The sequence below is a fragment of the Schistosoma haematobium genome, chromosome 5, assembly GCF_000699445.3.
Source record: "Schistosoma haematobium chromosome 5, whole genome shotgun sequence".
Lineage (NCBI taxonomy): Eukaryota > Metazoa > Platyhelminthes > Trematoda > Strigeidida > Schistosomatidae > Schistosoma > Schistosoma haematobium.
Genome location: NC_067200.1, coordinates 4049623 through 4070527, shown reverse-complemented (window position 1 = coordinate 4070527; position 20905 = coordinate 4049623). Strand labels below are relative to the sequence as shown.

At 35.4% G+C, this 20905-nt stretch overlaps 1 protein-coding gene across 1 annotated transcript in view; it reads left to right on the top strand.

The window, feature by feature from the left end:
• The window catches only part of MS3_00008986 (uncharacterized protein), a 31213-nt gene extending 19679 nt beyond the window's left edge, over positions 1 to 11534 (top strand). The window contains exons 5-7 of the mRNA XM_035729578.2: positions 5098 to 5575; positions 9337 to 9410; positions 10593 to 11534. Of these exons, the coding sequence (XP_035586387.2) occupies positions 5098 to 5575; positions 9337 to 9410; positions 10593 to 11009 (969 nt within the window). The 3' untranslated portion in view covers positions 11010 to 11534. The remainder of the gene's footprint in view (positions 1 to 5097; positions 5576 to 9336; positions 9411 to 10592) is intronic.
• The last annotated feature ends 9371 nt before the right edge of the window (positions 11535 to 20905 follow it).

Here is a 20905-nt window from a genome sequence, read left to right as displayed (position 1 = left end):
GTATACACCGACGCCATTGTAATCGATTGTGAGCCATGTCACCAAGAGTCTCCAACCATTGGTTACGAAAGTCACGCGGACCCCAACCAAGTAGTCTGCATCTACCAACATGGTCCATACTAGAAGTTAGTGACTTCAGGCACTGATGCCACGTTTTGGTTTGGCCGCCCCTAACTTTCTTCCAACCATCCCCTACACTGGTTAACATTGCACGTCGTGGTAATCGGTGTTCAGGCATACGTAACACGTGGCCCAACCATCTCATTCGATGAAGATTCACAACCTCGTCAACTGATTTACCATCATTTCCTAATACCCTGCGTCTAACCTCACTATTACTTACCCGGTGATCGCAGCAGACGCCAGCAATATTTCTGAGGCATCTGTGGTCAAGTACTAGTAGCTTACGAATATCTTTTACTCTTAGTGGTCACGTTTCACAGCCGTGGAGCAAAACAGAACGAACTGCCGCATAGTATATTCGTTCTTCAGTTGATGAACGGATATTTCATCTTCGCCGTAGGTAATGTAAGTTGGCAAAAGCCAAACGAGCTTTTCGAATCCGTGCTGAGATTTCGTCAGACACCAACCCATTAGGTCTGATCAGATTTCCAAGATAAATGAAGATGTCAACGCGTTCACTCCCTATTCTTAGTTCAGGTGTTGACGCAGACCAGTCCTGAAGCAACAACTTGCATTTCGAGGGGGAGAAGCGCATTCCAAACATTCTGGAATCGTTGCTCAGTGCTACCAGAAGACTGCATTTTATCAGCATCTTCACCAAATATGTGAAATAAATATGTTGGTTAGAGATAGGGTTTGATTACTTGTTAATGAACATTTGCCATGTGGTAGCTAATTGAATACCATTTTTCCTGTTGAGTTTTTTGTTATTAGCTCATATATACGGCGCTTCTGCTGCCAATCCTTCTGTATACATGATAAATCCTTTCTGAAGTATTTTAATCTCTTCAAATTTATTCTTGTGTCCTGTTTCCAATGCATATAACTTTATCGCCGACCTATTCTCAAGTTTCTATAAATCATCCGAGGTTTAGGAACATATTTCAAACACTAATTGTGTTCTTTCAACCTCACATTCAATTATCCCGAAAAAGCCTCACTTCAGTCATAACAATTGATCTCTCCCTAACTTTCATTAATGCTGATCCTATACTATCACTAGGCCGAAAATACACTCTCATATATTATATATTCCTCACCATTTCTTTCGATGCTTTTTTTTCACGGCACGGGATGATCATAGTTTTCTTCCTTAATATTCTCTTCTAATATTTGGTTCCCAATTTCTGTCAAACTATTCATTTAAATATTGACAAATACTTGTATACATTGATAACATTTATTCTTCCTTTCATTCTTTTCTTTTTGGTTTGTGTTTGTGCTTGTTTTTTCTTCTTGTTCATCATAAAATTTCAATAAGACAATCAAAAGAGATAGAGTTATGCTTTCACAAACATATGATCTATTTATGATATCACTCATACTTTTGATCAATCTAATCACACACTACTAACTGTGAAGTCATTCTGTTTTTTTAGGAAAATTTATAAAAGATAATGAAATAAATAAAATTTCTAATAAACACAAGGTGATAATTGTAAATAAAGAAGAATAAAAAGAAAAGAAAATTGATTATGTAAAAGGATATGAAATTATCACATCACTTTAGGGGTGTAAAATCAGTCAGTCTGGAGTGGTGTTAAAGGTATGAGGGCGGTTATCATTTCCCGGTTGCCCACACCGTGGAAAGATTCTTCTGGAGGTCTCTAACCATCGGTTGGTATCGTCTCGCGGATCTCAACCGGGTATTTTACACCTATCAACATCACTCAGTCTGCTTGTCAGTGACTTCATGGTTTTGTGCCATGTTTTGGTCTGGCCACCCCCAGCTTTCTTCCAACCTACTCCTATACCATTGAGCATCGCACGTCGAGGCAGTCGGTGGTTGGGCATACGTAACACATGTCCCAGCCATCTCAACTGATGAAGTTTCACAAAAACGGTCGGGAGTGTAAAATGGCTTGAAGATTACCTAGGGACAATTAATTCTGGCTCATGATAAGCTGTTTTTGTACAAATAAGGGATGAGTCTAAATTTGTGTATAGGCAAAACTTTTCTAAACCTAATTATTCATCCTTCACTATTTCTATATGACATTTTTAAAGGTTAATTGATGTTAATTCTACGATTTATTTCAGTGATATATAAAACAATTAGTCACCATCATCCTCTATTGCTAAACATATAATTGAAACAGATCACAAGATTGATCTAAATTCAGCTTTCGTAGTGTTGTATAAAAGTGTAAAAGGGTGTATACTAAGGTTTATTGAAGCCTTCGCTATACGAAAATTCAAACCCCCTTTGTGTGTTCAAAAACAGTTTGTTCTTACCCTAAACCTACCCTGGTAATATTAACTTATTATCCAGAGTGATTAGGTTACGAATTGTGTTCACATTATTATTATTATTATTATTATTATTATTATTATTATTATCATTATTATCATTATCCTTATCTCCTCTTACCCCATTTCCAGTCTAGTTGACCTTTTATTTATATGTATAAATGCTCTTATCAAGTATATGTGTGATCAGATTGTTCGAAATGTATTGCGCTAATATATCACATAGTTCTGATAATCTTCGTCTTCTTATTACATTAGTGTTCAATTAAGCGGACTGATAAATACATTCAGTTATAATTATTTTCCTCATGATCAAGTTTATGGGTAAATGTTCTCCAGTTCTGCAACACTATTTTACAATATGAATGTTAGACACTAACACCATTGGATGCCGGCTTAATGGTCTAGTAGGTTAAGCGTTCGCGCGCGAGACTGAAGGCCCTTGGTTCGAATTCTGCGAGCAGGATCGTGGATGCACACGGCTGAGGAGTCCCACAATAGGACGAAACGGCCGTCCAATGCTTCCAGGTTTCCAACGGTGGTCTAACATCAATCGGTTCATGATCTCAATTAAAAAATTAATCTCCACAACCACTATACTGGTAATATAGATGTAGGTAAATCGATACAGTCATTCATGAGGGCATTTATAACATCATTTAGTTGGAGTTATCCTGCAAAAAGTATTAAAACTCGTTATAACAGGTTGTAGATTTCTATAGGTTTTTTTCTTTCGAATAGTACACCAATGAATGAAATCGCTATTAGTAATTTAGTCATTAACTATACGTTAATTAGTTGGATTTCCGTCTCCGGTGGTAAGGTCTCAACAAGTACGGAGCTAACATGAAAATTACTCACAAAAAGTTCCTGTGTGACCGACCACAATCAGTTACCCCTTGGACATGACTTTCTACTTCTTATATTTATCGGAGTTATTTGACATTAAGACGACTGCTTTATTCACAATTAGATAATTAGAAGGAATAAATAAAAATAATATATTTGTAATATCCCAATGAGTAGAAAATTGGATTTTCTGATGTTTCGTGACTTAGTGTAAGTCACTTCTTCAGAGTAAATAAATAACCAAATTAAAATTAATCCAAGTTTACATAGTACAACGGAACAATGCAATAATAATATTTGATCAATCAAAAACAGGTCTGAACAAGTTAATGTCATGTCATTTCGGTCAGGGAGATTCATAGGTTATATGCATGTGAATTTGTGTGTGTATGTGTGCATTGTTTAAGAATGAAAAAAACTTGTGTGACCTTTATGGTAAGACAGGATAGAGTTTAAATTTGTAATATGATAGTGTGTCCACACAGAACTGCGTCTACAAATTAGGTTGTATTGATTGTGATGCCTATTATATTGGAGAGTCATCCCGCGAAATCGTGACTAGAGCCAAAGAACATATTAGGTACACAAAGAAACCTCCTAACAATCCTGTAGAATTGAACGAACTTCAAATTAAATCGGCAATAGCAGTTCATGCCATTTTCAACAACCACCAAATCGATTTGAAAAATATCAAAATATTGCAAAAAGGCTTTTCCAACTACAAAGAAAGGAGGATAGCTGAGGCGTTCCATATAATGCTTAACCCTACTTCTCTCAATAGAAAGGAAGGTCTTACTATACATCCTACTTGGACCATCTATCCTAACCATTCAGTCTGATCGTATTCACAATTTCACACTATCATATTACAAATTTAAACTCTATCCTGTCTTACCATAAAGGTCACACAAATTTTCATTCTTAAACAATGCACATATACATACACACACAAATTCACATGCATATAACCTATGAATCTCCCTGACCGAAATGACATGACATTAACTTGTTCAGACCTGTTTTTGATTGATCAAATATTATTATTGCATTGTTCCGTTGTACTATGTAAACTTGGATTAATTTTAATTTGGTTATTTATTTACTCTGAAGAAGTGACTTACACTAAGTCACGAAACATCAGAAAATCCAATTTTCTACTCATTGGGATATTACAAATATATTATTTATGTATTTATGACAATCAACCCAATGCTCAATTTATTCGAAATTATCAAATCAAACCTTGGTAATGACACCTAATTAGAAGGAATATTGAACTATATGAATGGCTACGTCAGTTCAAGTAGCCATAACTCATTAACGTAGAGACTTGAAATTCTCAGGTCAAATTCCAGAATGGTAGAGTTAGCAACAGTATGCATATTAATTTAAAAGATAAAATGTCAAAGATGCGATTCAAGAAATTATAAATTAGTGAAATAAAAACACAAAAACTAGTTATGAGGAATTCAGGAGTTCAGAATTTGGAGGAAGACAAAGAATGGATGCACCTGCACCATTGCAAATGATTTTTGAACCATGTCATTCGAAGTCTCTAATCGTTGGTTACGACAATCACGTGGACCCCAACCAGGTAGTCTATACTCATCAACATGGCTCAGTCCAATGTTCAATGACTTTATGGACTGATATCATTTCTTGGTTTGACCGCCTCTAGTTTCCTTCCATCCTACTATTATGTATAGTCTTGAATGCAACATACAAAGTATACAATTTGAAGCATTAAATACATGGATCTACATGCAAATTGTGTCATTTTTTTTTATTTTTTTACTTTTTTTTTTAAAAATCAAGGAAGATTTACAAATTCTTCATACTGCTTTAAATTCTCACTTGAATTCAACTGAAGAGTCAGAATTTCTATTTAATAATGAATATGATAAAACTATACAAAATGACAAAGAATATGATGTTGATATTGATAATAATGAAAATAATCCAACTAATACTCGTACTACTGTAGTAATAGCTAATGTTGAAGATAATCATATTAATCCTAGTATACATGGTATCAGTGATACTTCTTCAATTCTCAGTGTTATTGAACACACTAAGGATCATGGTAGCCTAACTGATTCAGAGTCAATACAATCTAGTTCAAAATATTTGGATAAACGACAAGATAATACAATATTGAGTAATAATGATAACAACAATAATAATAATAATACTGATGACGATGAAGATGGTTGTGGTAGTGTTGGTGTTTGTGGAAATGATCTAGATAGTATACCGTTTGTAACTGTCCCGATAAATGGTGTCCTTATATCAGGTTAGTTTAATATTCTATTTAAAACAATTAATCCCCTTGATATATTTGGATGATTCGATAAGAAGACGACGGTTATCAGAATTATATGATATATTTATGCAATATATCTCAAACAATCGGATCATACATATACTTGTTAAATACACTTATATATGAGAAATTAAATGGTAAGTGGAAACAAAGATGATAACAATAAAATACACAATATGAAAACTATAATGTATAATAAGTCAGTATTACCAGGGTAGGATTAAGGTTAAGAATAAATAGTTCTATGAATTTGACGCTCATCTTGTTTTGCTAATAAGGTGTGACAAGTTGAACCAATGCATATATGTGCCTGGTCCTATGTTGTAAGTGACTGACTGACATAAAATGAATTTCAGTTTTCGTATAGTCAAGGCTTAAAAAAACACCTTAATATACACCTTTTAAAATTTTGTACAAAATTACAAAAGCTGACTTGATATAAACAGTATGACCAGTTTCAATCAAATGTTTCACAATTGTGAAGGATATTTGCCTATCCTGTGTTCTTATTTGACTGTTGGAATTCATTTATTTTTGCAGCCATTTAGGTATGTGTTTGGCTACCCTTATTCGCAGCTCGCCATTGCTCCTTCCTATGTACGTGTTTTTACACATACACATAAATTGATAGACAAAAGGGGATGTGACAGTATCGCTTACATGCTGTTTAAATTTTCAGTTAAACATGAACCTTGACTTTTCGATAAGGACTAATTGATAGTTAGTTAAAGTATTCATTTGAACATGAGACTATTTGAGACACCTCTGAATAGTACGATATTATAGACTCGTTTTTCGGGTTTCATAAACGTCATATCTCTCATCATATTAATGTCTTCCCAACGGCTCATAAACTTCAATAAATGACCATTATTCATCAGTGTTTCAGTTAAGAGCCTCACGTCTCCCTCAATAGTATCGTTAGTACAAATACGACTGATCCTATTAAATAAGCCCTTTAATAACCCACGTTTGTACTGAGTTGAACAGTGGCTATAAAAACTAAGATATTGACCTGTTCATAATGGCTTTCTATATTCGCAACGTGGAGCCATCATCTGTTCTACCAATCAATATGTCTAGAAAAGGGAGCTGATTATCCATCTCTTCTTCGTATTGTAAAAGAAATATTTTTCTTGATTTATTTTGAGTTCCCTTAATAAGCAGATTACATTTTAACTGCAATTCGTTTTATGTGTTCGAAAACAATTTTTTCTTAGCCTTAACCCTACCCTGGCAATACTGACTTATTATCCACCATAGTTTTCATATTGTGTATTTTATTGTTATCATCTTTGTTTCCACTTTTTAATTCTTCATATATAAGTGTATTTAACAAGTATATGTATGGTCAGATTGTTTATAATGTATTCGAGTGTTTTGCTAGATTATTTCTTGCAAGATGTCGAAATTCATTCATTTTATGATCGAGATCATGAAACGATTGATGTTGTACCACCATTGAAAACCTGGAAACACTGTACGGACGTTTCGTCCTATTGTGGGACTCCTCGGTAATGCGCTTCCACGATCTCGCTCGCGGGGTTCGAACCCATGGCCTTTGGTCTCGCGCACGGAACCCTCAACCTCTAGACCACTGAACCGATTGGCATCCAACAGTGTTAATGTCTAACCTCATCCAATTCATTTTACATTGACAGATCTATTTACTTTGTAAATAATGCAAAATTATGGTTTTTTTCACAGTTATGGCTGAATATCTTAAGGCTGTATTGGATAAAGCTCTTAATTTTCATTTGGTGAATCTCAGCTTTTTATTTCAATTCGAGTTGCTTGAATATTATGAATTAGATACATAAAGTATACATGTATTTGTGAGTAGTTGTGAACAAATGATTAGTTTACTGAATTGTTAAATTGATTTAATAATGACTCGATACCACCAAATTAGTGGATATCAAAAAACAGAACAAATCAGTCGGTTATAAAAGTAGAACAACACATATAAGCGTTTACACACACCAATTTTCATTCACCTTTTAAAAGCTATGCTGGGGAATGTTCTGAAATACGTTTAGAAAGTGTTCGATTTGTTCAGGCTATATAACTTGCCCCTCAAGAACAAGTAAACTTATAGATTCACATCGATATGGCCCTAACATATATGTGAATAGCAGACCTGCTTAAGAAGAAGACAATATGAAGCTTAGTTGAGTATAAATTTTTTTTATAAAGTATTTTGTAGCTCATCTTTTCAAGATTTCTGTAGCCTTTAAATTCGATATTCATTAAAGTAGCTTTCTTTTGAACTGTTAACAGTCTTTTAGCCCGTAATTTTGGGTGGTAAGTTTCTATTGATGAATCAGGATAGATAGTCATTTACGATGAATATTTGTTGTCAAAATGAAAACAGTTGGTTGTATGTCGTTTCATTACGGCATATTTGCCTAGTCGTCCACTTACTCTTACTGGACAAGTTACCTTTAACATAAAAAGCAAACGCTTTACAAAAATATGCTGATTATTAATAAGAAAAGTAATCATGATTAGATGTTATTTAAAACATGGACAGTTACATGATATGGGCTTTGTGAGTCCACTCCCTAGCAAATGGAATTGAAAACTAGCTATCAAGTTTTGTTCTTGTCAGCGATTTAGCTAGTTAGTACCTGTGTTAGACTTTACATCTAAAGTACGGCGCAAGTTGAAGTAACATAGGATTGTAATTTGATTACTGAACTATATTGATTGTTGTAATTATTCTCAGTTATTACTATAAACATTTTCTTGAAGATTGTTGAATTTACATTGAATCATCAACGGGGATCAAACCCGCAATCTCCAAGTTTGTAGCAAGCACTTAACATTCAGACAATTACTTAGAGTCATACAATGACTTGAGTTTTCGTCTTCTTCATATTCAGTTACTTTAAATTCATATCGATCATGCAGTCTACTAACTTGAATCAACTTTGTTGAGTTGCCAGTTCATATTCATTAGTATTGTTTTTTTCGGAAAGGTTATGCAACATAAATGTGATAATTGTAGCTAATGGAGCGTATATATATGAATACATTTACTATTATCAGTACATGTAATTCCTATCGTAGAACGTTTGCATTTCCTTTCATATACTGATAACCATAATCAAATTGTTCATACTACATATATTAGGATTATAATGTCGACGATGTACAAACCTTAAATTATTTTTGGAAAGCCATTAGTGAATATTGTAATCTACTTGGTCTATTCTTAGTTTGTATTTATGGCACATATGTTGATTGGAATTGAATATAACAGTCTTACGTTTCTATCATTATTTAAAGTGCATATTTTGTTTCATTTGGTATTGTTTGTTTGAATCCTTCCATTTATGTTTAGGACTGCAATTGATCAGTCTCTTATAGGTATATGTGTATCGCGTGAGGATTGCCTCGACAATGCTTTAAGTGGAATCCAAGACACGAACTTCATCTTATTTAAGATTCATCAACTGGATGTACCTGCATCCCAGAGTTCGAGTCCCTGAGTGAACATCAATTCTAGGATGCAGGTACATCTGGCTGATGAGTCCCAAATGGGACAAAATTTACGCCTTGGATTCCACTACCAGTTAACATTCGTTTATGCCTATAATGTATATTTCGTTGCTTACATATTTTCTGATCCTAATCTTGGCTCTGTACACTACTACTATTAATACCAATGTTTTTTTTGAAATAAAAAAAAACGATTAACTGATTTATGTTTTTACTTTTCCATACAGATAATGTAATTGAAAAGAGTTCTTCCAAACCATCTTCAAATGAATCTGACGTATTCATCGTTGATTCAACACAGGTCAAGTCGTTTTTGACAGACAAATTTCTATTTTTTTATATTATTACACGTATTTTTACTGAAATAGTTTCTAATCTGGATTAAGGTTAGTTTTCTACACAATATCTAGGTAATAATGTCTACTTTGACGTTGGAATTTCGCGAACTATATTCATTCCAAAGTTACTTTACACCAAGTATTTTTAAAGATAGGGAAGCGCTTAACAGGTATGTTGTTTTAGTATGAGACCGTTTTAGTCGATTGGTTCTTTGACCTCGTCAAAAATCAGGTCTATGAACTTGGGGCTTCGTGAGGAACACCCTACTTTTAGCTTATCGTATCATATATATTTTTTCACAGTTGAAATCACGAACTGATTTTAGCTAGTCCATCATTGATAACCTTGAAGTATTAGACGGACACTTTGTCCTAATACGGAACTACTAGGCAGTGTGCATCCACAATTTTGCACATGGTACTCTAACCCTTGACCTTCAGTTTCGCGCGCAACCTCTCAACCTCCAGATCACCAAGGATTGTTTAATATCATGGACTGATTGAATTTAGACATTAACATCGCTGGATCCCAGCTCAGTGGTCTATAGTCTGAGCATTCGTGCTTGAGACTTAAGGTCAAGGGTCAGAGTGTCACGTGCGGGATTGTGGATGCACACTGCCTAGTAGTTCCATATTAGGACGAAATGTCTCTTTGGTGCTTCCAGGTTTTCGATGGTGGCTTAGCTAAGATCAGTCCGTGAGTTCAACTATGAAAATACTACAATCTCCACAAATACTCCATATATATATATCAAATAGTTCACATTTCTAACTCACAACAAAGATTTATTTAGGTTCTGTATTCTATCCAAATTCGATAGCGATGACGTCTAATTTGAAGTTGATAATGCAGTTAATATATTCCATCAATACATCGAAATTCTCATATTAACTCATTATATACTAAATGAATTGGATAATTCCTGCCATCAAAATTTATCTATTTTGTAAGTAAGAGTATTTTCGGATGCTAATTTATACTTGGAACTGTTTATGTTATCAGTAAAATTCAATAGTCTTCACAACTTTATGCTACTACTTATAAGTAGTTTAGATAGTTTCAGTAAATATTTAAATGGACATTTTTTAAAAATGACTCTTGCACGAGTACTTAGTCTATTCTTTTTCAAATATCATTTTTACAGTTACCTAAAAGTTTGGATCGTCTTTCCAATGCTAGTTCATCAATTCAAAGTGAAAATTCAATTGAAATTGGTTTTGAATTGAAAGATGATCTTGATGACAATATACCTGGAGCTATTGAAATTCCAGCAGTTGATTCTATGCATATACGTAGTTATGGTACAGCTCATACATACAATAATCAATATGGTCGATCGAATCCATGTCATAGTATATATAAAACTGCTCATAGTTTATATCCTAATACTACTACTACTAATATAAATAATAAATTTACATATCAACAAATATGTCCAAATACCACTTTATGGAATCCTTATAATTATGATAGAACTGAATTAATGCATACTACTCAATTAAAAAATTACAATAATCTGTCAACTACTGCTCCAAATTGTGACATCTATTTTAGAACTTGATCTTATTTAGTGATTTGTTATTGTCTTTGTTTACAATTGCCTTCAATTTCATTTATTATTATTACTATTATTCTCTAAACATGTGTATCATGTTTATTTATTTAGTTAATTTCAATTATTATTTTCATTGCTATACACATCATTTGATGCATAAAGAAGTTACATTTTGTTGTAGAGCTTAAAAACGAACTAGATTTTATTTTATAATTAATCAATGTGAAAGCATCAAAAAAAAAGAAAGAACAAATATTGTCGGGATTTGAATATCACGAAAATATTTTCACTTTTCTTTGTAAATATATATGTTGTTATCTATTTGAATGAAACTGTGGTTATCTTTATTATTCTCCATTGATTATAATACTATGTGGGGGGATTTTTGATTGATAAGAATGATAGGGTCCCCAAATGCCCTTGTACACGGCCGAGGATGAGGAGAATCAGCTCTCTGTCTTGAAATGCCTTTATCTGGCCACATATATACAGCCTCTGCCAGGGAAGTCCCACTCAATGCATGTTCTGGAAGAGATAATCCTAGCTTTGTTATTCGGTGATGTTCGTAAACCAATATTCCACAACTGTGAATTTTTGGCACAATAAACACACTATTGTACTGAAGTATATTACAGTTGATTAATCAGTTATGCCTAGAACAACTCCATGTCCCAGCATCAGTGGTCCTGCCACGTTGAAAGAAATAATGTGATACATCGCTTAAATTATTTGTTCAGAACATAACTCAGTAGTAAGTCTTAATTTGTACTTCCAATAGAATTCAATATGAAACAAAGCTGCTATACCAGTTACTTGGATGCCAACCCTAAAAATAGCCGAAATATGGACAACATCCCGTTTTTTATAGGCCGTATGACTCCTAGAGAATGCAGCATAACATACTGATGACCTTGAGTTCCTTTCTGCCAGTCAGAAAACAGCACCTAGTTAAATCGAGTTAACAGCAGGAAGCCATATTATAACAGTGGTATGATAACTTCGATCTCAATGATCTACTCATATGTCGAATTATTATTTTTAGTAAGACAAAACCGCTACGTTTCGCAGGTCGAGTATCGAAGTAGTGTTTTTAGCTAGGGTTATAGTCCCATGAAGTTTTCATCATCTACTAACTTCATAGATAATGCAAAACGTTTGAGTATTAGGGTTCGGGCTGGAGTTCTGGGGTGATTTTACAAGCTGTTGAAGGTTTTCGTCGCAAACTGACGTCAGCTATCATGTGATATATGTTACTCTTCCGTTTGCAAACATATGTGTTGTATCCAAGTGAAGATTAAATTACGAGTAACGTCTGAGACCTAATAATGGGGTAATATTAGTTATACATTCTTATGGTATAAATGTTCAGTAACTAGATTATGTATATCTATATTCCCACTGTTATAAGCTTTATTTTGACCTAGAGATTATTATTATACGATTTAATGCTCTTATGTTCAGTCTATTGACTACAGTCTCCCATGTTCACAGCCACTTTTTGTCTTGAACTTGTATAAATGTTATTTCCTATTTTATGGTGTGATGCGGTCTGTTTATCTGGTATATAAACTCAGTATGTTTGAAATACATAACTCGTATAATGAAAGCTGTTATTGGCGTTCTGGACTCAAGTGGACAAGCTTAGCGAACAAAGGATCAATAAGGACTCTCAGCTGCACATACCAGTCGAACGTCATTAGTTTAGCACAGTGTCTAGACTGTATAAACCGTATTTCGACTGGCGAACTAATCGCGTGATAACTAGCCGGGCTTAAAGTCACAACTATTCTAGTTTTATGACCTTATATCCAGACAGTGTTAAGACAATCAGAGTGACATGAAAATGAGGGAAATATTAAAGGGCTTCAAAATAACTTAAACATAGTACCCAATTAGTCTGACACTTAACAAAAGTTAATCAATGATACTAAATGTATTGTGATTATGAAGAATTGAATGAATACATTTGTGATGACGTTATACTTTCTACTTTACTAACTCACGGAGATCCAAAGCTTATTATTATTACTATCATGAAATAGATAAATACTAAACACTGTTCCACAGTTACTTCAACAATATTTGGGAACAATCCTGGGCAATATATAGAGCGTTCGACTATAATAGAGTATTACTAAGGTAAAAGATACAACACACCATGTACCAGTCGAATCACACTTATTGGAGAAGCTTCGGAAGATGAAAAAACCCTCACATATCTTGGTAGCATCATTGATGAATACGGTGGATCTGGTGCAAACGTGAAGGTGCAAATCGGTAAAGCAAGAGCAGTATATCTACAACTGAAGAACATCTGGAACTCAAAACAACTAACAACCAACACCAAATTCACAATTTTCAATACAAATGCCAAGACAGTTCTACTGTTTGGGGTGGAAACCTGGAGAACTACGAAAGCCATCAACCAGAAGATACAAGTGTTTTGTAACAGTTGTCTACGCAAAATATTTCGGATCCGTTGACCGGACACTATTAGCAACAACCAACTATGGGAGAGAACAAACCAGATCTCAGCGGAGGACGAAATTAGGAAGAAGCGCTGGAAGTGGAAGTGGCGAGCAACGGACCAATAGGACGTTAAGCTGATCAGACCGGTCGGACGTCATTGGTTTAGTACAACATAAGAGCGAATAAGTTTCATTTTGATTGGCGAATGGATTACATGATAACTAGCGGGCCATAAAGTCACAACAATATGAAACTTGGAATTAAAAGTAGAAATAAGAACCAGAGAAGAAAAAAATCTGACATCGCGTAACAATCTTGACTACGTATTGAATCACGTCAAGTACTTTGCCATACATTATGCCTTAGGAAGATGTATGTCCTGGAATTCAGCCCAAGCACCATTTTAGATCCAACTTCTAGCTGCATGAAAGAGATTTTGATGGACAAACATTGCCGGCATTAGCTTCCTTTTTAATAACGATAGGGTTTTCTATCACTTGACTTTAAATTCTGCCCAAGATACACTGGGCTTCATCGTGGATTTGAGTAGCATAAGCAAAGCCGTCAATACAGCGTAGTTTTCCTAGTATCAATAGCTCATATTTTTCACTCAGAATCCATATGACGTCATCTGTTTTACCGAATATTACGACCTGAGTTCCATAGATTTTTGTTCACCAACATTTTGTCATCCTGCTTCTGCAACGGAACCTTTTTTAAACGCGTTATTAATACTAAGTTGACGGGTTTTTCAGCAGTAAATATCGCAACATGTACTTCGGATCTTCCACGTTCATCGACGATGTTGTCTACTTAAAAGTTTCTAGAGTTTCTCCATCAACTGTGATTCGGTTGATGGTTCTCCGTGTTGTTTTTGAGGATCTTGATTTTCACTTGTGTATATTGAGGCCTACTGCTGCAGAGTCTACGGCTACACTGGCTTTCTTTACCTGCCTTTTTGGTGTGTATGGAATAGAAGGGTCAGTTCATCCGCGAAGTTCAAATCATGCAAGCTTTTTATTGTATTCCGTGTTTCCTCTGAGGTATATTCTTTGTAATCCAGTCGACCGACAGAAGAATGAGAAAGGAAGAGGGTAGGCAGTCTTGTCTGACACTGATGTTTACTTGCAATGCATCTGTGAGTTCTCCTCCGCGCACGACCTTGAAGTGTAGTCCGTCGTGTGAAATCTGTATGATATTGATGATCTTCTCAGGAACACCATAGTATCGAAGATAGTTCAATGATTTTCTCCTATCCACACTGTTGAATGCTTTCGCATAATCGATCAGGATGATGTATACGGAGAAACTCCATTCACTTGGTTGCTCATCAATGATCCGTATTGTTGCGATTTGGTTTGTGCACCACCGATTCTTACGGAACCCAGACTGTTCGTTTTGAAGTTGGGCATCTACTGAATCTTTCACTGTTGAAAGCCTTTCCTGATACTGATAGTGGTGTGATTCCCCTCTAGTTTTTCCATCTGCTCAGATCTCCGTTTTTGGTGTATTGATGAGGTGTCCATGTTTCCAGTCCACCGCCTCTTGGGTGATTCAAATACAATCCATTTCGTTCTCTGTATTGTGATCAAATAGTAACCATGTAGCTTTGTGTATTCATTTGTGGGGTATATTGTGCTGTTTATGATCATTTTTTTCGAATGCATATAGATTTGAAAATCTTTTACCATTCCACTTCCTTTCTCCCAGTCAGTTCATATTGTCGCATTATATATTCACACCCGGTGTTGTCCATTCCGACTCTCACGTTTAGATCTCTAATCAAGTTATTCCAGTACTTCAAGCACTGTTATAAGATTGACTGCATCCTCTCAGGAAACTGATCTTCATTATTCTCATCTCTATTATTGGCGATTGTTTTGCACTGGTTAACATTCATTGTGGTCCTCTCATTTGTTTCGGGGGATGCTTTGATTATCCTGCATCCATGAGAATCCCATTCTACAAGTGAATTTTGCGCTTTTTGGACAGCGTCAGTGCAACTTCTTGTGTCTATAGAGAATTTCACTCTCCATAATCTGAGTACAACAGTATATTTTCCCAATATATTCCGTTCTGTCTAACTTGGGTTCTATCATTTTTGCATCTACTCGACCAATCCTTTCGGCCTTAAACAATGTCTGGTTTTTTCATGTTATAATGTAAAGAGAGAAATAACGGAGAGATGCTAGACAATGAAGGTCAGTTTATAGGTCATTGTTTTTCCTCATTCAAAAGGTCAATTACTAGAATCTAGTTTTGAAACGAATCGCAAACTTTTGTTAATGGTAAAGATTACTGTCATCTTGTTTTGCTACAAAAATTGCTATTTCAAACATAACTACCGTATTTGATGTTTCCATTCTAGAGTCGCAGTCAGTATATAGACATATTCTTTGCGTTTCTTGTGGATTACAGCTATGTTAATTATGCATCAATTTGAACATTTTTATACATTGTCAAAACACTGGTTACGGTTTTATAACTCGTAGTTGTGACGGACAACAACCAGTTTTCATAAGGCACTACTGATATCGAGGATATTGTTAGTTTTGTTTGATTGGTAGATTCACAAATCTGCTTTGTTTAACTACTTGTTTTCCCAAGATAATTTGTACCCACCTACTCTCTACTGGTCGTGTTGAAAAAGATTATTAGGGAAGCACTACAGGCTTTGAAGCTTTTAGCTTCTCTCCATTTAATTTTTCCATTTATACTCGTCGTGTTTATGACTGGAACGCGACAGTACCTGTTAGCGGAAAACGCCTTGTCCAGATGATATTTCCCTTAATAGTAATATATTTCCGACACGTCAAGTTAACTGTTGAAGTTTTACACTTATTTTTATACGTCTCACTCAATACACTGCTCTTCGTTCTCTCACGCACATATTGAACTTCATAACGAATATCATAATCACCTCAGCAGTTAAACATATGTCCCCTAATGTGTGAAGCTCAAAGGGTGTCTGTACGTTGACTAAAAATCTCCATCACGCTTATTTTATATTGTGCCGAGGCCGTATAAAAACATAGATCATTCGCAACCTATGGTTATTGCAATAGATCCAAATCCATTAACAAAGTAGAAAACGTGAGGCCAAAAAACATGCTGACCAATACACAACAAACTCTGGCCTCATTATAACTTGATTAGACATGCACCATGTACTCGGGTTTATTTATTGCTAACTTGCATCTCGCCCATAGATATAAACAAAACCAACAACAAACCGTGTAGCTCGGAATCATTTAGTACTTCTTAAAGTTTACTCAAAAGCGTCAGACACTGTGCACAGCTTTTAGAAAAAGCGGCTAACCCTAATCCATCAAAAGACTGACAGTGGGATACTCTTTATAACGCCTTACAGGCTAGAAGTCCGCTTGCAACAAATGGTTCACTGATGTAGATCGAGACTGTTCACTTCAAGATAGTATTTTTCTCACATATATATACATATGCATGTTGTAATATGAGTATCTCATAAATAGCTTCTACCACTCACTTATATTCATCGTTTGATGAACAAGCGGATCAAAATCAAACGGCTAGTATGCATATTTAATCTGTTTTAAAATGTCTGGGTTCTTACTATTTTATCAAGTGAAGAAAAGTTATTGCGAACTCATTACATGAACATATATTCAGAAATCACGATGAAAAAATATATATGTTGGTTTGTGAATAGCATACTTAAGAGCACCAATAATAAGGCTGAGTAAATGGTTTTTCTAATAGTAAAACCGACCGATTTCAAACATATCCGGTTTTACTCTTATATTCTAAACAAAAGCTTGAAAAAAATCAACCTCGTGATGGCGAAGAGTAACTCATATTATTTTTAAGCAGTTCAATGTCTTAGAATTCCACCTGATAATTGAATGCACCACGTTCACAGCTGCAGGATTTTTTAAGTGGTCTGAATGACTAACCACGTGGTTCTCAACCTGGTTATCGTCATCTGCCGACAGTAGATGCGAAACATCGTCCTTACGTTCGACAGAAACACAGTAATACAAGACTGCCCAGTCACTCTCCTGACCGCAACTCTGTAGCAACAAGTCGATGGCTATGTAAATTAATGACGTAAAACTGACGATGTAGTCTTATAGTGAGATTGATCCCCAGCTATACGATTCTCGAAGCTAAATATATAACTACTGAGAGAAGATTAACATTCAACATGTAGCACTTGGAGGAAGTCGATAATGGTGAACGTGAGAACAATAATTCAAATTGGCATTATTCAGCTATGCAGGCGTGGTCACTCTATATAAAACCTACTGCATCTTGCATAAAATATATTACTCTTAATCCAGCCCAAATGTGTTCTTCAGAAGTATTTAACATCACATCGCTTATTCTTACGATAGGACCAGTCAATATAGATAATGATGTGGCTTCCAAGTAAGATCTCATAAACTAGTTTTTGACATCATGACATATCTACAATTTTGAGATTAAGTGTATTACTTGGCAGCTAAGGTAAATGTACTTATATAGAAGTAGACCATAATTCAACAGTCTCTTCCTTATCATCAACTATATCCATAATTTATGTTTTTAAATGCTTTAAAGGATGAATTTATAAGTTTACCGGACCAAATTTCATTAAGAGCTTGAAGTGAGTGGTAGTCATTAACCAACTTCTCCAACGGATCTTTACTCTCTGTCGAGCCCAACATGCTACCGAACACATAAGGAGCGAAGTACTTTATGTATGTCTTTGTCCAACGATCTCTATGTCAAACTAAATCTATTACGGTCAAAGGTATCAACAAACCCGCACTTACTTTCACGAACTAGATCCTTGGTAAACACATACAAAACATGACCACATGTCAACATGTAGTCATTGAAACTCTTACAATCAATTCGTGAGCGCGAAGCATCATAAACATAAATTACGGTCTAGTCACAGAAGCTAATATATTCATTCCCTATTCGAATAATTTTACTTCGCCGTTTGACCAGACGAACTGTAAGATACCGTCGGTGCGTTTAACGTGTAAGATCTAATAATGATAATGTAGGTTTAACAACTTGGATATAACTGAGACCTCATTTTGAAGCCGTAGTCCCTAATCTCTTTATTTCAGAGAAAATTTGGCATTTTCATAAATGTCATATTAAAATTCATGGGTTTTCTTAAAGTCTATGGAAACTTTGGGAAAACCCAAACTTTTTCGAAAAGTTTGAGGTTTTTGTATCATTTCCTTAAAATTGATAAACCTGTGTCCAAAATCGTCGACTTCTTTGTCACTGTGTTTACGTCTATATGTACAACCATAGATGACGTGAAATACTTTAAAATTGGGTCATTTCAGCCCTTTTACAGACTGATGGGACACAACAAGTATGAATATATTGTACAAATAATTATTGTTAACATGTCTCATTAACACATATGCTTCTTTCGGGAAGGTTTTAGAATAAACCCAACTAACAAATAGACGCGATAGCATAATATCACAGAAGGTTTATTCTATAATATCTTTTGTTCGGTCCCGAAGAAATGGTCAGCCTGCGACACTTATGTAGTACAAAATACCTCATCGGCGACAACAGATAAAAATAACTACAATGGAAACAACTTATTTTAAGCGTTGCGGAACTACAAACAAGAATTTGGCGGAAAGTCATCGGCATGATGAGCAATTTATCTACACACTGGCCTCCAGTTCATGGAACATGATGTGAATCAGTCTCAGTCTTCTGACGCCTCAAGATATCATTCTGTAGCTGTTGCTGAGTATTGTATAAGTCAGATTCATGGTCCAAAACATCTTTAAAATGTCACGGGAACTTGAAGATTAACAACGTCTTTACACGTGACATTTTTATGACCGAAGTAGACCAACACAGTCACATCAGAAGCGAAGAGGCCCGAAGTTATATTTGGAAGGATGTCGGTAAATCGAGAGGCGTTTGATATCAGCTGATTAACTGTTGCAAAGGATGAGTGGTATAGTGTACCTAATCGTGATCTGATGCGGGTGCGTGACAAAGCGCCTTTAGCTAGGTGTGCCCAGTAAAACTAATGACATAAGCATCGAGTGACGAAGACTTACGGAACTGTTCATTTTTGGGACCTATTTACCGCTACAAAGGATTGAGAAGTATGATAGCATAACTTTTGTCACTTGAATGATCGAGACTTACTTGTTCAAATTCAAAATTAGAACGATATATATGGACGAACAACATTGTTTACTGTTAGAAATTCATCAGGCATTAGTGTGTAGGTCACTAAGGTAGATTATCTATGACTTGAAGCCTACTCGAGTTAGACCGGAATAGTGTGACGAACCAGCTAACATCAAAGTCACACCACACGGTCAGCACCTAACATGAATTACCAAAGTGCTATGGTTGCTTTGTAGACCGTATAACACAAAGGACATTGTTACAGAAATATATTAGTGAAAGTAGTTGCTAGTGAGAGGCTGTGACCACCACCGCGTGGGCCAGCCCACGGTGTGCGATAAATTGGTGCGCATTGGTTGTCCTTGGCTTTGAAAAAGATAGATGAGCTTTCGACACTCAGTGACTCGATTGTTGGATGATTTGAATAGAGCTCGGTGACATTTTACAAACCCTACAACTGTAACGTACTGTAATATTCATACGCGTATACGACCTGGTTAAATCAATCAAGACAGTCTAGGATACAATAATAACAGTGGAATAGAATACGTAAATAAACATAATAAGTAAAGAGTACAAATTGATTGTGTGATGACAAGTGTACGAGATGTGACAAATATAATAAAATCTCGTATCCATATTTCATAATGGCAACTTGATCAATGATCTAAAAAATTTAGGTGATGAAATAACACTCACAAAAACCACAAGACTATCTTGATTTCTCTTCACTCCCTCCCGCCTATTTATTCACAGGTATATGCTTCATTGTCCAATTGTCTGAACACTTCTCACTACATAGTCTTATGATCCTTATGTTCTTTCAGCATCTGTATTTTTCATATCATTGATCAAATTACCACTATTAAAGGTGGATGCAAGGCTTTATTATTTTTGTCACAGCTAGTACACTTGTCATCACACTGAAGATGGCAAAGGTACTCAGTGCTTGACAACGCTTTAATCAGTAACACCTTCTAATATGAAGCGCACCCATCAAGTGAAATCAAAAGACAGAAGCGAGGAGGTTTGAAGATATATTTGATAGGCTACCAATATATCGAGGATCGTCTGATCTAATCTGGCTAGCGATTGCAGGGGTTGTTGGGCGCGGCGTTCCCACTCGTGATCTGGTGCGCATGCATGATCGAGTGCCCTCAGCTAGGTGAGTCCATTAAATTTAATCTGGTCAGCATCCAATGTCGAAAACTTATAGAGCCATTTATTTTGAGGATTTATTTACCGCTACAGACCACTGCCCCCTAGTGGGGTAGTGATGACCCTAA